Below are 17,533 nucleotides of genomic sequence, written 5' to 3'. Positions count from 1 at the left end.
AATTAAACATTAACTAGTAAATCTTAATTTTCTCTCGTGTGATTAATTGCCACTCCGTTTAAGGCGAAATAGGTAGACTTGACCTGAAATTTGTCATTTTTTAGGCCAATTTTAGACGTACGGACACTTTTCTTCAAAAAAACACAAATTGATTTCGAAAGATCGTTATTTTATCTACCAAAGCAAGACGTTAAATTCTGAAAAATAATGATATTTTCATATAGTAATAAAGTGTTACCGTTGGTCGATGCGCAGATTTGTTGCATTTTCAAAGGTGAATTTGTATTATACAACAAATATTTCAAATCATATAATTATACAGTATAAACAATGGATAAATTATTTACCAAAAGTATGTATAAGAATTTTGTTTTTATTTCAAATAAAATTACTAATAAATAAATCCGAGCACGCGTTTTGTGACGAAAATACCTCAATTTGACTATTTATTTATGGTCTTACAAATTGGTATAGTTCAGATTATTTTACTAAAATAATTTACCAAGACATTATTGAAACATTAGAAATAATTTATGATCAAAAAATATATTCTTAAAGTATATAATAGTAATTAATTTCGATTTGCGTTTTCGCATTTTTATTAACTCGGCGCAAGACAAAATTTTGTGAGTCTCTGCCGCGATTGGGCGGCGAGCGGACGTGTAGTTCATGCCGGTCTAGTTAATAACATTTTAAAGAAATTCCTCGCTTAAAAATGGGGAGGAAAATACCCTTGGAAAAAAGTTTTATTAGAAAACACAAATTACGACATCAAAAACGTACGTGGGAGAAATATTTTCAGAAAAAACAAAGGTTAGTGATATTTAATTATCCGTGTCCATTGTACGTACTTTATATGCTACAGGGTCGTTCGAAAGAATCAGAAGTCAGAATACGCATATATTTTTTATAAAATTTGGCGATAATTTTGTGTTGTTTAATTTCCAGGGAAAAGAATCAACTATGGAACATCGGGAGTTTATGTCTGTCCTGTATGTTCCATGTATAAATGTTAAAACTTATGCCAAAGTACATGAAACTGTTTGTGATTGTTGGTCAAAAAGTGCTTAAAAAAGTTATTCAAATTAATTTTGATTCGGGATGTGCGATTCAAATCATGTTTTTGTTCATAATTTCTATTCTATTGTCCAATTCACTATTACATTGGTATGATTCAACATATTTAATATTTTTTGTGTTACTTTTTGTCAGTTTCAAAAGACGAGGTTATTTTTGGCAAACTAACCTATGATTTTTCAATTGAAATTTACCTCGTGAATTTAATAACAATTCGAAAATTAGACGAGTCAGGTTTTTCTACCTCCGTTAACCATGAAAACAAATAGTGACCGGATAAATCATAAAAATCATAATTAATCACATCTTTAAAAAGTTATATAAAGTCATGGAAAGTGATGAAACAAAAACTTTATTTACTAGGTTAAGTAGGTTAGGTTAGGTTTTTTTTCATCGCTTCTAATGACTTTATATCACTTTTTAAAGGTGTGTTGAATTGTCGATGGGTTGATTTATCATGGAACCAAAACAAATACATGAAAGCTATAAAATATTATGCAATTGCATAACTACATATGTAGGTAGGTACCGTAGAAAATAGTTGGAAATAAAACCTAGTTTTAATATATATGTAGCGGTTACGTCACCGCTCCTAGGGTCATCATATCATAACCAGACTGTACGAGTTAAAAAGCTGAATCAGACTTACGAAACTTCGATTAAAATATCGGTACCGCGATACGTAAAACTGCTGATAAGAGAATGTTTGCATACAGGGTGATGCAAATGCTCACACAATGAATCAAGTCAGCGGTCTTGCGGGTTCGACGTCCAGACGCTACTCCAACCCGTGGCAGACAAGAACAAAGGAATGAGCAGCTATATAAGCGGTGGAGGACCTAAGGACCATCGTCGCTAGCCTGTACCTCCCGCTTATCTGCCGACGAGGTCCATCGCACCTTCGGCTACCTCGTTCACGCTGAAATACCCGGAAGACTCCTCGCCTTCAGCAGTGCTGAACAAGTCCACGAGTCCGATCTCCATCAACGCGGTGTCGACCCACTGACCCGCATCTCGACCATTCTACCGCAGTCATCGCCGTCTACGCCTGGTGTCATCATCATCATCGATCCAGAGCCATCTCCCAACTGCACAACTCAACTGTTGTGTTATACTGACTCGCAATAAACGCTGTGACAACAACAACATCATATTTTATTGTCTCACTACCAATTCCCATATATATACTACTTCAGTTGTAAGGAATAAACCCTATTTTCAATATCATACGTATCAAATCAAGTAATACTTTAAAGATAAGTATTAGAAATAAAACTTACTGGCCCACCTTTCGTACAAACGAACAAATATGTAAAACGAAAGATTTTTACTCACTTTTGGAAAACTTATATAAAATAAATTTAAAAAAAAAAAAATTAAACAAATATTTGATTTTTTTTTAAAATGTATATTCATATACTTACATATTTTTTTATCTACCATGTCAACGCACTGCATTTGTATTAATTTATACGCACTCCGACGTATAATTTACAAATATGTATGTAACTACTTATTAGGAAGAAAGCTACAACCATTTCCGGAAGTGACATCACTCCAAAAACGTGCATCAAATTACTGGGTGTCAATCTGGACGCTAATTTTTCCCTTAAAACTCAGGTGAACAGAACTGTAAGCACGGGGTTCTTTCAATTAAGGCAAATTAAAGCAGTGCGGAGAAACCTGCCAACAGAGGCGACTAAATTGCTAGTCAATTCCTATGTTGTTTCACGTCTAGATTATTGCAACGGAATATATGCAAGTCTCCCTAAATGTCAAATCAACAAATTACAATCCGTTTTCAACGCCGCGGCAAGGCTTATCACCGGAGTATCTAAATACTCCCACATTTCAGAGCATCTCAAAAATCTGCACTGGCTCAAATGTCCTCAAAGAATCCAGTTCAAGGTATGCTGGATGGTATTTAAGTCACTTAACGGAATGGCTCCGGCTTATTTATCAGAATTGTGTATTCCAGAAGATTCCAATTCCCGACAGTCAACCCTTAGGTCAGCAACGTCATCAGCTATCGGAAGGTTGAAGGAACCAAAGCGCACACCAGATACTAAGTTCGGTGAGCGTGCTTTTGCCGTGTCAGGACCTAAAGCCTGGAATGGACTGCCACATGATTTGAGAATGATCGCAGACTCGACAGAATTTAGGTCTAAACTTAAAACGCACCTTTTCAGACAGTCGTATCCATAATTTCAGAAACCTCCACTTTCACAGTTGACGGCAATTTAAATTAACAAAATGTAAAAAATACTAAAAATAAAATAAATAAAAATAAATAAATAAAAATGATAACAACTAACAATTTGTAGGCTTTTAAGACAGTTAAAATACATTTAAATTAAAATAAAAACTATAGCAGACTTAAGATCATGCGACGACCAGTGTTTTTTGATATAGTGTCCTCTGCGTGCAGTTCTATCTTTTATAAGCATAAACTTTTTAATATAAGTGTGTTTGTTGGAAGTGACTTGCCAGGTAAGTATGTTTTGGTATCTTTTCTAAATAACAAATGTAGATCCTAGGAAATAAATTGTACAGCGCCCTTGAGGTGATTTTTCACAAAAATGGCGCTCTACAAATTATCCAATTATTATTATTATTATTAACCGAGAATTCAACAACAATAATTGTTATTTCATCGGAACCATGCTGTAGCCACGCGGATGTACAGCTCGCAGTGGAATGAATTCGGTATTTCTGTCTCGTTCTAAAAAAACGTCTGATCGCGAGACCGTCTTTTCACGAAATTTTAATTCTCGGCCGCTGGTTAAGACGCCCTAAGAGGATCTTATGGTTTTACTTCAGTCACATTTAGTGTTGTTTAGAGAATTATTTTCTACGCTAGGGTTTTAATTTGTTCATTAATAATACTACCGCCATCTTGAAAATTTGCCCTGACTTTTAACTTTCATAATATTTCGTAGCTTTTTTCGATGTGAGCCTTTAATAGTTATTACTTGCAACATTAATCTTCAATTATTTATATCAACCTTTTAATTATTAATAATTTAATTAATTAATTAATTAATTAGTCAACATTTTTAATCAACCTTTTAATTAGAACAATTCTAATTTTATTTCATCAATTCCGAAACGATATAGTGGGCTTGTTCATTAAATTTTGTAATCGTTCTTTTGATTCGCTCCAAAAAAAATATATTTTGTTTATTTGTAGAGAATGTTTATATATTCTCGCGCAAACAGGTCGCTACTGTTTGCATCGGAGGTAATACCACATGATAACGTCTTGGAAGGACTACCCCTCCTCCTCCAAGACGTGGCTTCGCCGTGGTGGCAAGGAGTCAAAACCGGCCTCAAGACATGGCAGGCCGCCATGGATCTGCTCAGGCAGACATTCGCGCCGAGACGTCAAGCGTGTAAGGTGTACATGGACCTTTTCGAAACAAAACAAGACAGACAACAAGACAGACCGCAAGCCACGGGCTTGTTTATAACTAAAAAGAGGTCGCTCCTGGCGGAGCTAATAACTAAACACCCGGAAACTCAGGAGATCGAACTGATATACGGTCTCCTGCACCGGGAGATAAGGGAGCGGATGCCAAGAGAGGACATCCAGACCTTCTCAGATGTGATTTGCAAATCACGACGCATCGACGAGATGATCGCCGAGATATATTATATATCTGCCGTACACTTCTTCCTCATCTACTCCAGCCAGTAAGCAAAAAAAGAAGAAAGCGAATGACTACAATCAGGCGATAGTAGATATTGAAATAAAAAACAAGAATATTTAAGAGAAGTCCCGGAGGAAAGATTCCAGAGACAATGAAAACGATGAACATCACCTCTTCTTTAAAAGTTTACTTCCTCGTGTCAGAGGGATACGGCCGGCTTCCCACTACGCCGGACCGGCAGATCTGCCGGGCCGGTAAAACTGCCGGAAGGGCTAGTGGCTGTACAAATTTGTAAAAGACGATTAAACATCAGCTGTGGACCGTTAGTTAAAAGTATAATGTACCAAAGTCCGCTAGGGGTGCCATCAGTGCGTTTTGGTAATGACAACGAGGCCCAGGCCTTATAATGCAGCTTCCCACTCAATTAGGTTTGACATTTACTAAATGCGGTTTGTTTTTAGATGAATGTCATCCTTTCCTAGGTATCACTCCCGAGATAGTAAAGGAGATAATTTTATAGTTGAGATTAAATGCTGTTATAGCGCTCGAGGTATTAGCGAGCCGTTAGCAGCAATTAAAGAAAAAAAATTAAGTTTTGGCATATTGACAAAGACGGTGAAGTTAAAATAAACCAAAAACATGATTGGTATTTCCAAATTCAAGGACAAGTACACATCACCAAGTCCGATATATGTATATTTGGTGTATGGACCTCGAATAACATTCCATTAAAGGTTGAAACCATAAGAAGAGATGACTCTTTCTTTCACTTTTCAATGTTAAAACGCCTTCAAAATTTCTACTTTGATTGCTTCTTGCCAGAAATCATGGACCCGAGATACGAAAGAGGCATGGATATTAGAAATCCTCCTTACATAGATCAAGCCATAAAAAAACGTAAGAACATCGCGTCTGTGAGGTTATTGGTTATCTGATTTTATTTTCCTTATGCTTGCTACAACTTTAACTTGCGTTTTATTGAAATTATTTTCATTGTGTTTAGATATAAATGTCTTTTACTCGTACCTGAACTATGTACCATTTTGTAACATTGCGCAAAACAAATGCATTATATTCCAATTGCCCGCCATGCACATATTTTTTATATTGATACATTCTGTAAATTATGTTGTATTATGTTCCCTATGAAAAAAAACTGTCGTTTCTAATGAAATTGGAAAACCGTACAATAACTGTACACCATTTATTTCATATCTTGAGAGCTTCACTTACATTCATGCATCGTATCGTATAGTATTATTTTATTGAGTAAAGTGGGGAATTACTTAGCTATTTACATCAGTTCATCAAACACGGCTAAAGCCATTTAAAGTATCGTTTTTTTGTGGAAAGTACATTTCACTGTGGAAAGTACGGTAAATGTACTACTGTAAGACAGTACTGTTAAGACAGTAAAGAAACAAAAAGATGAGTCTAAATCTGGATCTTCGGCCAAACAGACACGAAATTATTTATATCACGAGCAATTAATGTTTTTAAAAAAAGTCTCCGAACCTCGACTACCTCATGAGTCAGTTTCAAAAAAAGCAAGAACCGAGACTGAAGTAAGCATGGAATCAGATTTTCGTTCACCTTTAATTAAAAATAAAAAATAAATTGATAATAAAGAGGTAAATGACAAGATGGTAAAGTTTTTGGACTCCAGAATAAAGCCAGAAAAGAAAAACTATCATCTGTCTTTTTTCAAAGGCATTATACCAATCTTGAACACTTTAAATATGGAAGAGACTTTAGAATTTCAAGCTAGCGTCCTGACAATGTTGCAAAAAATTAAAAGTAGGAATTGGCGTGATTCTAATCAGATGACCGGACAATACTACACAAGCGTCAATCAACATGCAACACCTACGCAATATCAACACCACTCTAGATACTCTACGTATCAACAGGCAACAACACCTATACCATCAACTTCATCTTCGTCCTCCAATCCATTTCCAGCTTCGCCAACAGCATCTAGTAATCATTCCGGAAATTCCCAAGACTCCCAAGAATACTTAGATTTTGAAGGGTTTTAAGTTTGAACAATTTTTATAAAGCTTTAAGTTTGAGTACTTACAAATAAATACTTCATATATAAGTTATTTGCATTTTTAATTATCATAACCTTAGACATATGGCTAAGCTTTGTTCTGGGCAAATACATTATCTGAAACTTGTATCTCGTACTCCTATTGAAAGTCGTCCCAGTAAATTGTCAAAAGTGGTTGCAGTCATTCGAAAATAATTGAAGAACTTTGATTCGTCACTTCTAAGTTCACATATTAATGTTTCAAATGTTCCAAGTGAAAATCTTTCCCGTAAAATAGGATGCACCCAATGTTTTCTTTTATTTTGCCTTCTATTAAGACAACACAACAATTTCGTCGTCCATTGTGCGCATAGGTCCGAATTCAACTGAGGTGAGTACTTGACTGTCCGATTTTCTTGTCGGCTCCGGTGTAATGTGAACACTCTTGTCCGGTGTCCGGTTTCCGGCAGATCTGCCGGTCCGGCGTAGTGCGAACCCGGCCTACCAAAATCATGGATACTCCAAGAAGTGGTGGAGCAATTTGCATATCCAACGCACCTCACATCACCCCCGTTTTCCTACTCAGTCATGAGTCCAAATGCAGAAGACATAGCCACTGGAGATCTTTCACAGTCGATCTTAGACTTTCAAATTTCATTTGTTTGTATGTACTTACCTATATTACAAAATTTGTAATATAGATAAGTACATATAATCATTGTCTAGTACCAACATAAGATCTTGTTTAAATACCAACAGTATGTCACCTAATTATTAAAACTACGTATTATTACATTTTTATGTTTATCTTTATTGAAATAGTATATAATATGTTCAATGGTTACATAATATTTAACATAAACCTTATAATTGCTTATTAACAAATATTTTACCTACATCATGTGGGTACTTAGAAATTACAAAACACATTTTCTTAAATTTTATGTATATTTTTCTAGGTGAGCAACATAATATGACTCCTTCAATTACACCAGAATAAGCTACACAAAGGCAACAAACGCCAACGGCGGAATATTCCAATGTAAAAACTTCATTTAATAACATTTTGAAATCTGCAACCAATTTTCTTAAAAAATATCAAATGAATAGATTCGTGGAGGGCTTCAAATAATTATTTCAATTCACTGACATGAGAAACTCACTTTTAGAAATGGCTGAATATGAATATATTCAAACAGATGCATTAAAAGCTAGATTTGGAAAGTATTGAACTATGGAAGGTCCCTCATATTTAATATCAATCAGAAAAATATTTGAAGTTGAGAATAAAAACTTGAATTTGAAGAAAAAAAATACTGTTTTAGAAACTAGATAAAATTATCTTTATGGTGTATGCATTTAACATAAACATTACTATTTCTAAATAATAAAATTTTAATATCAAAGGAGAAAAATGTTGTTAAACACGCTAACCACATTTTTACTTAATTTTTTACTCCAATCATAGAAAAATTGAGAGAACTCAATATTTCGAAAACACATTCGTTTTGTTTGGGGAATTTGTAAGAAAACTGTACCTTCACTTTTATCTCGTTCATATAATAAAAAATAATTTTTAAAGTTAAACCGATTGTTACGATAGCGGCGCGAAATATGAATGATTAATTTTGGCTATTTTTAGGATTTCATTAATAGATTCCAGTATAAATATTTGAGGCAAACTGGAAAGAATTATTATTTATCTTTCTAACGTCAAAAAATTTATGTATTTCCGCGTGATAGAAAATAAGATAAAAATACTTGAGATAAATTACCAGCGGTGTGGTTCCTTCTGCTAAAAGGATCACGGAAGATTACGAAGCTAAACATCTGTTCTATGTTATTTGAAAAGGAATAATATTCTATGTTTAGTTCACGAACTTTGGTTAACCCGATAAATATGTTTATTCCAGAGCTTAATATCTTCCCGTGTACCAGAGGTGTGGTTCCTTCTGCTAAAAGGATCACGGAAGATTACGAAGGTAAACATCTGTTCTAACATCTTGTGTCCTGAAGTACACTTATTGTTTTTTTTTCCTGAAAATGTTACAATATTTTTACGCTGACAACACTTTTCATAGACAAATAATATATATTTCTTCCGCCAGGATTTATCAGCTGTGGCATTTATCACACAATTATTATTTAAAACGTGTTTCAAGTCTTGTTAAGTGCATTATTTCAAAATGGCATCCGGTTCCTTGTCTCGCCCGGGTAAGTTATTTAATTTCTTTTAAAATGTGGAATAGTTTAATGTAGATTTAATATAGTTATGAAAGTAACATATTTACTTGTAAGATTATTCATTACGTATATACTGATTGTAAAGTAATCCAATTTGTCAAAACAATAGTAGGTACTTTGTAGTGTACCTCGGGTCAGTATTGTGACGTTTCATGTTTGTTTTGTTCTTTCAGTTCGGTTTCGGAATGACGATGATATTTCGAACATCCTCAATGGGAGCGATGTTGAAGTGTCCGACGGTGAAGAGTCAGATGATGACAGTTTTGTATCTCTTTGAAATTCCGGAAGCAACCTCTCCACTGCCTCTGAATGAACCACCAGAGGATCTCTTCGAAGAGGAAGAAATAATGGATAGGCAGCCCAGACTTTTTCCATGGCTTTCAAAAGTGTGAGTATTTTATTAATATTGAAGAGTGGAGTTAATTAGCTTCTGAATATATATATATATTTTTTTTTTTTTCATTGACCTATGTGACACCTTCTATAAATGGCAGAATGCTGTGCTAACATCTCCCGCTTGGCGGCGCTGGTGTAGTTGTAGACTTGTCATTGTTAATAATTATTATTGACATAATTGATATTGCTTTGTAATAATTATAGGTAGGGTAGACTGGGTACGATTGAAACAAGTTATGATTGAAACATCTCAATTTACTCGAAAACTATAATACCTAAGAGTGTGACGCAACAATCGAATCTCCGTCAGATCTGTAGGTACCTACAGTGTTGCCAACTTGGCGGATTTTCCGCTATATCTGGCGGATTGAGTGCCTTCGAAACGGAAGAATTTTGTGTCTAGCGGAATTCAAAATTTTGGTGGATTTTCTGGCGGAATCGAATAGAGCCCGGAATTACTAATTACTGAAAAAATGGGGAGTCCTTCGTTTCATTACTTTATCGCACTGGCAATTTCTCCAAGCAAACAATAGCGGCAATCACACGTCCACTTCGGAGCAATGGTACTGCGTGCCACTGCAGGCCGCCGCGCAGAAGAGTTCGAAAGTAAGGTAACGGTTTGCAGCACGGACCGCAGACTAATGTGACACTTTTTTACGTGGTGGCCGGGAGCGGCGCTTGGTACCGTTGCTGAGAATTTTAGATGTAATGATCGCTATTTATTTATACGTATATATGACTTTCGGGGATTTCCTTTTCTCAGGGACCTCGGGGAATTATTTCGTTATTGAGAATGATGTACCCTGTTGGCTCGTTTAGTTCTTTGTTTAAGTTCTATACTTCTATACAGTTCTAGAATTCTGCCGGCGCGTCATATATCGTTTGTCTGGGTCAACGGTTTTATAATTTATTATTGTGCATGCCGATACCGATTGCGATCGTGAATTTAGTTAGTTTGTGTTAGAATTTAGTTAGTTTGTAATTATTTAGTTTGTGTTTATCAAAAATGCCGAAACCACAGTACAGACAAAAATTTCGTGCAGAGTGGCTTAAAGACAAATTATTTGAAGACTGGATTGTTCGTAAAAACGATCCGAGTGGTGAGGATTTCCCCGAGTGTAAATTTTGTCGATGTGTTGTTAGCAGTAGTAATAAATATTGTGATTTAAAGAACCACATGCAATCAAAAAAACACCAACTAAATTCAAGTGCCTTTTCAAGTGGAAGTCAAAAAACTCTCAATTTTTCAAAAGAATCCCAACCGAAAGCAAATTCATCAGAAGCTTATTTGAGTCTTTTTATTGCTGAACATTGCAGCATTTTGACGATTGATCATCTCGGAAGTCTTTTAAAAAAGGTTTTTCATGACTCTTCAGCTGCTAAAGATTTCCAGTTGCATCGCACGAAATGCAGTGCAGTGATAAATAAAGTGCTTAGTCCACATTTTGTAAAAGAACTAAAACACGATATTGGTGATGGTTATTTTAGCTTATTATTGGATGAGTCAACGGACATAAGTGTATGCAAGTACCTTGGAATAGTCATTAGTTACTACAGCAGCTCTTTGCGAAAAATTGTGTCAACCTTTTTGAAACTTGCTACATTATCGGAGTGCACTGCTGATGGAATAGTTTTTACTCTAAAGCAAACATTATGCGAGTTCGACCTCAATCTACAGAAAATGTTAGGTATCGGCACAGATAATGCTTCTGTAATGATTGGAGTTAATAATGGAGTATATCAGAAATTGAAAAAAGAAATACCCAGACTAATTCTGGTTAAATGCGTTTGCCAATCACTCCAATTAGCTGTGTCAAAGGCATCTGAAAACACTCTGCCTAGAAATTTAGAATTCCTTTTGTCAGAAACATACAATTGGTTTGCTAAATCTTCGTCAAGACAACACGCATACAGAGAAATATACAGCCTAATAAACGACGGCCATGAACCCCATAAAATAACACAAGTATGTCAGACAAGTTGGCTATCGATCTATTCCGCCGTGGATCGAATCTTAAAGCAATGGATAGAATTAAAAGCTCATTTTAATATTACGCGGCATACTCAAAATTGTTATAATGCAGAAATATTATATAACATGTACAGTGACGATACCAATGTTCTTATTTTCTGTTTTATTTGCCCAGTACTGGAACAGGTACAGAGAGTTAATAAATTATTTGAGTCGAAAACTGCAGACCCCTGCAAATTATTTGGTGACCTAAAGAATCTATTAAGTTTCTTAGTGTCAAAAGTAGCCATTCCAATGCCAAACATTGATCCGTTGACGATAAATATTGAAAGTCATCTGGATCCCCGACCATATTTGGGATTCCAATTTGAAACCAAGATGACATCGTTAAGGGAAAATAATATTGTGTCAGTAGCACAGGAACAAACTTTACGTAAACGATGTGTTGATTTTACAGTAAAATTAATAAAGGAACTTCGTCAGAGACTTCCTGATAACTTTGAAATTTTGGAAAAAATTAATGTTTTCAGCGTAAGCAACACATTGAGAGTACACAAGGAGTCCATAACGCCTTTACTGGTATTATTTAAATATCCATCTGATGAAATTTCTCTCATCGAAGACCAGTGGAAAATGATACATTTCACCAAATGGACAAAAATAAATAGTACAATCGAAGTCTGGACAGAAGTCAAATTTTACGAAGATGCTGCCAATGTGAATCCCTTCAAGCACTTATGTGATTTTGTATTTACAATGTTAATTTTACCACAGTCAAATGCAGATGTGGAAAGAGTTTTTAGTATGATGAACATTGTAAAAAATAAATCCAGAAACAAAATGAAAACTGATTCGGTAAATGCAATTTTGAATGTTCGTTCGGGATTACAGCGATTAAATAAAACCTGCGATACATATACATTACCCCCAGAGGTATTAAATATGGTAGGAACTGTAAAAATATATAATAAGAAACGTGACCTAGCCCAACCATCTACGTCTTCATTACAATTTGAAGACCAACAGGGTCAACATGCGGTGGCGGCGGAAAGTGAAGATGATGATATACTGTTTTAACTTTATTTTACTAAAATACTAATTTCTAAGTGAACATTAACATAAAAATTTAATAATCTGTAATAAAACGTTTGTATTGTGTTTAATGAAACTGTTTTAGTTCATCAATAAAAACTGTGTAATGTTCGTGGTTTTAGTGCTCAAATTAAGCGGAATATCTGGCGGAATCCAACTAAGTTTTTGACGGAATTTGGCGGATTTTTTTGTAAATTCTAGCGGAAATGTAGAATCCTTGTTGGCAACACTGCCTATCACCAGTAGCCCTCCAGCCGGCGAGTGATACAGTCGTGCACAGGAGACATTATTGGATTTCGTGCTAAAAAGTAAGTAGTTACGAAATTTTTGTTTACGTTATAACTCATTTTACTCTCGCAGCTCGACGAAACTTTTTATTCCATTCTCTTCTTTATCTATTTTAGAGTATTTGTAATGCATTTGCGCGGCGTTTATGTCTATTTAAAGGGCTTATTTTAGACCTTAAAGTATAAAATGCAGCGTGGGGATGTTTGAAACAACTCGTGTGGGGATGATTGCAACGTTTCAATCATGACCATGTTTCAACCGTCCACACGGAGAGAAAATTAAATAGTTATAATGAAAATTGATCAGAAATTGAAATCATTCTGTCTTCGGTAATCTTGAATACGGATGATGAAGTCGATCTCATTCGACCGTAGACAACCTCACTTAACCATATAATAATTATATATCTTTATTGAACGAAATTTTTACATTCATAACTAAAAAAAGTTCATGTTCAGCGTTAATAGTATACATTGTCAATATTAGGACAAAAAGTTGACAACAGAGAAAAAAAATACATACGAACAGTAGGTAATATTTAAAGATTAGAGATTTATAATTATAAATCGAGTTTTCACACAGCCCGCCTCAATAGGCTAGCCTGTGTTGAGGCAGTCATTTTATAAGTTAATTTGAAATACATACGAACATACCTACACTTGTAAGGTTTATTCACTTAATACGATGGTTTCATTAATAATGTCGTATTTTGTCTGTAAAGGCCCTATCATTACTTTTATTCCAATTTTTTACGATATCCAACCTCATCGTGATGGGTAGGTACCTACTCTTGCAATTGTTTTCATTCAGTATTTCTGACGAGGATTTTTTTTTAAATTTTTCAGATGCCTAGAAAACGAATAAACGTCACAGACCGAAATACTAGAGACATGTTTTCATATCAGCAAGCATATGAAGAAACATTATCTGGAAGATCGTTGAGAAAGGCTGCAGCGATGTTTAATTTGGACCACGTCTCATTGGGAAGGTACAAAAAAAAGAGAGAAAGTGCACCAATAGATACATCTGTTGATTCCATAGCCATGGGATACAATTCGGCGAAGAAAGTATTTTCCCCATCTCAAGAAACTGAGATTGCAAATTATGCAATAAAAACGGCAGACATTTATTTTGGACTGTCTAGAAAGGATTTAAGAAAACTGGCATTTGATTTGACCACACGGTACAACCTGACAAGGCCAAATTCATGGGACACAAATAGCATGGCCGGAATAGAATGGCTACGAGGATTTTTAGACCGCAATCCACAATTATCTGTAAGGTGTGCCCAAGCCACGAGTTTGGCACGAGCGACAAGTTTTAATCGACATAATGTTGATGAATTCTTCAAAAATTTAGCGAACGTTTTGGATAGATATAAATTTGAAGCAAAGGACATCTACAACGTAGATGAGACCGGTGTCACAACTGTTCAAAAACCAAATCGGATTGTAGCCAGAAGAGGAACTCGGCAAGTAGGTGCGGTAACGTCGGCCGAACGAGGAACTCTCGTAACTGTTACTGTAGCAGCAAACGCAATTGGCAACTCAATTCCGCCGATGTTTACATTCCCACGTATCAAATATCAAAGCTATTTCTTAAAAGATGGTCCGATTGGTAGTATCGGTACCGCGAACAAATCTGGATGGATGCAAGAAGAAGATTTTACCATATTTCTAAATCATTTTCAAAGGCACACCAATTCGTCTTTAGATCATAAAGTTCTTTTATTACTTGATAATCATTCATCGCATGTTTCTATAAATTGTATTGATTACTGTTATGCCAATGGTATAATCATGCTCTCCTTTCCCCCGCATTGCAGTCACAAATTACAGCCATTGGATCGATCAGTGTTCGGACCATTTAAAAAAGCGGTGAATACAGCTTGTGATGGGTGGATGAGAACAAATCCAGGAAAACCAATGACTATTTATGATATCCCAAGCATAGTGGCGACTGCTTTACCCCGGGCAATAACCCAAACTAACATTCAATCTGGGTTTAGATGTTCTGGAATTCATCCGTATAACAGAGACATATTCAGTGATTTAGATTTTGAACCCTCGTACGTCACGGACAGACCAAATCTAAATGTTTTAAGTAGTGCCGAAAGTGACCCAGTGGTAGTTCAAAACTCAGAGATTTCACGGCCACTTGAAGCAGCTGTTCCACCTACTTTAATCTCAGTGATTTCGCAGCCAATTTCTGTAGGAATTGAAACAGTTGTTCCGTCCACTCAGAGAGGCTCGGTGACTCCAGAACCAAATTTAGTACTGAATCAATAACATTTGTTACGTGTTCATTGAGAGGTTTGGTCAGTTTAACAAATAATACGCTGCCTTTACCTACAGCTTCTGATCCTCTTGAGATTAACACGACCGAGTCTCTGATATCATCGTCACAAAATTATGTACATGAATTACCAGTCGATTTTATTTCTAACAGAAACCAAAGAAAAGGAAAGCAAAAAAGGTGCTAACATGATAAAAAAGAACATGAAGAATACAGAGAGGAAGAAAAAGAAGACTGAAACAACAGAAATATATCGAAATAACGCTTCAAGATCAGATAAACATACTTTTTGTTTAGTATGTGGTGAAGACTATAATTCTAGTAAGTCCGGTGAAATTTGAGTCCAGTGTATGATTTGTGAACTTTGGGCTCATGAAAAGTGCACCAAACAAAAATTACAGTACACTTGTCATAATTGTGAATCTGACTAATTATTGATGGTGTGCCTTGTAATATGGACGGATAATTTTATAAATATATTTAATTGCGTAAGAGTAAGGAGTTTACCTAATATTTGATTACTCATCGTTTCATTAATGTTAATTTTTATAATGTACCTTAAGAAGTAGGTAGGTACCCCTTTGTTTTAGTGCCATTCTTTACACATAGGTGTTTTATTCGTATCATTCAAGTGTTCACTGAATTTTTTTAGGTAATAAGTCACAAGTAATTATAATGATACAGTACCAGATACTTACCTACTGATTGTTTACTTGTAATAGATACTATTTACTTATTTATGACCATTTTCATTTTTTTGTTTTGTTGGCTAAGCCCTTTGTTTTAGTATCGTTCTTTACAGAAAGACGTTTTATTCGTATCATTTAAGTGTTTACTTACCTTTTTGTAATTGATAAACACAAATAATAAATAATATATTTAAAGTTGTTTTATTTCAAGACATTTATGTTTATAGTTTTTAAAATACTTGTGATATGTTTAATCACTATTCATGATCTCATTGAGTACTGTTTTTATAATGAAAATGTTCAATATTTATTAAAATTACTCCAATTATTCCAAAGATATTTAGAGTGTTTCAATTATCCCCACATACTGTTTCAATCGTCCACACTATGGGGATAATTGAAACAGATTTCCCCATCGTCTTTAAGTGGTTATTGTAGCTTACCTGTACGAGTTGTGGCCATCCAATAAATTTAATTTGATAACTAGATAGATCATAGATCATCTAGTATAAACATCTTATCCATAAATACAAAAGAAATATTACTACACCTAGTTAAGGTAAAAGTGTTTCAACCATACCCGGTCTACCCTACTTTAGCTAACGTTGCTTGTTTATAATGAACCCAATAATCATAGTTATGTCTATTAATGAAGAAAATAGTTTCTTTCGAGCACAAGTTAATAGTGAAATGACAAAGAGTTTGACATATTTTGTTAAGCTAGCTATTACACTAGTAGGAAATATTATCGAAGGAAGCTGTGAATGCATCGCTGGCAAAGGCACCAGATCGGTATGTAAACATGTTGCAACTGTATGTTATACAATATTAAACTTTAGAGAGCATGGAACTTGGCACATACCACAGACATGCACAGACCAGAAACAAACTTGGCACATGCCGAAAAAAAGAAAAATGGAAATATCACCAAAAAAAGCTGAACAGCTTAATCTTTCAGTACCAGTGTACAATGTAAATGAAAAGCAAATATACAATAATATGTGTTATGTAGTCTTGGTAGTTGTACAACATATCAACTATACAACGGTTATTTGCAACTACGATGGCGAGAGCTCGGTTATTTGGTTATTCGGTTGTGGATGTTGTTGGGTGGTTGTGGATGTTGTTGGGTGGTTATGGATATTAACTCGCAACTCGCAACCATCTCGCAACTCACATCACCACATCACATGGGCCATGGGCCGTTCAAAACTATTCTGACCATGACGAAAAGAGACGGCGCTATATGGGCTGCATGTTTATCTTTTTTTTTTCTTTAGTGAGGCGAAACGAGATAGGCGTATATAGTTTGTAAGACGCTATCTCTTTCTGTGGACCAAAAACTACCCCATTCCCCTACTCCCTCCATTGACACAACCATAACCTATACATATACAACCATAACTTATAACAACTACTGATAAGTTCCGACAACTACAATACATACATAACAAATAGTTGGCAACTGGCAACCGGCAACTAGGTCAACAAGACAACTACTAGTATATAAGTATATCAAATATCAATCAGCCGACAGTTGTAAACGTACAGGGCCGGCGTGCGGACCTACATTTATATCTATAATATTATACTCTATTTCCTTCGAAAGTTTTTTTACGTTTGTGGACCTTTTTAGTACTTATTTAATTATCGTGGTGTATTGCGTTGCTTAGAACAATATTGTTAGATATTAAGTTAAATATATAAGTGAAGTTTAAATTGTTATATATTTGTGAAAGTTTTGTTTTAAAATTGTGAATTTGTAAATATGGCAGGCAATATTTGGACCTATTTTGAA

The 17,533-nt window shown here is 35.1% G+C and overlaps 2 protein-coding genes across 3 annotated transcripts in view; one reads left to right on the top strand and one right to left on the bottom strand.

Annotated features, from left to right (window-relative positions):
• Nucleotides 1–17,533, bottom strand: part of LOC149420712 (tRNA (cytidine(32)/guanosine(34)-2'-O)-methyltransferase-like) — a 149,123-nt gene that overhangs the window by 92,808 nt on the left and 38,782 nt on the right. The gene's annotated exons all lie outside the window — the stretch shown is intronic.
• On the top strand, nt 4,271–4,774 carry LOC149420715 (activity-regulated cytoskeleton associated protein 2-like). Its single transcript, XM_089635987.1, has one exon. The coding sequence runs from the start codon at nt 4,271–4,273 to the stop codon at nt 4,772–4,774; it is 504 nt and encodes a 167-aa protein (XP_089492113.1).

Source organism: Hesperophylax consimilis, chromosome 10 (genome assembly GCF_061612785.1).
Source record: "Hesperophylax consimilis isolate HC1 chromosome 10, BYU_Hcon_1.0, whole genome shotgun sequence".
NCBI classification, from domain to species: Eukaryota; Metazoa; Arthropoda; class Insecta; order Trichoptera; family Limnephilidae; genus Hesperophylax; species Hesperophylax consimilis.
The sequence above is the reverse complement of the archived record's forward strand: the minus strand, read 5'-3'. Positions and strand labels throughout refer to the sequence as shown.

Bases quoted from the DNA above. Each gene is read 5' to 3' on its own strand.
- LOC149420715 (XM_089635987.1), top strand. From the start codon at position 4,271: ATGTTTATATATTCTCGCGCAAACAGGTCGCTACTGTTTGCATCGGAG.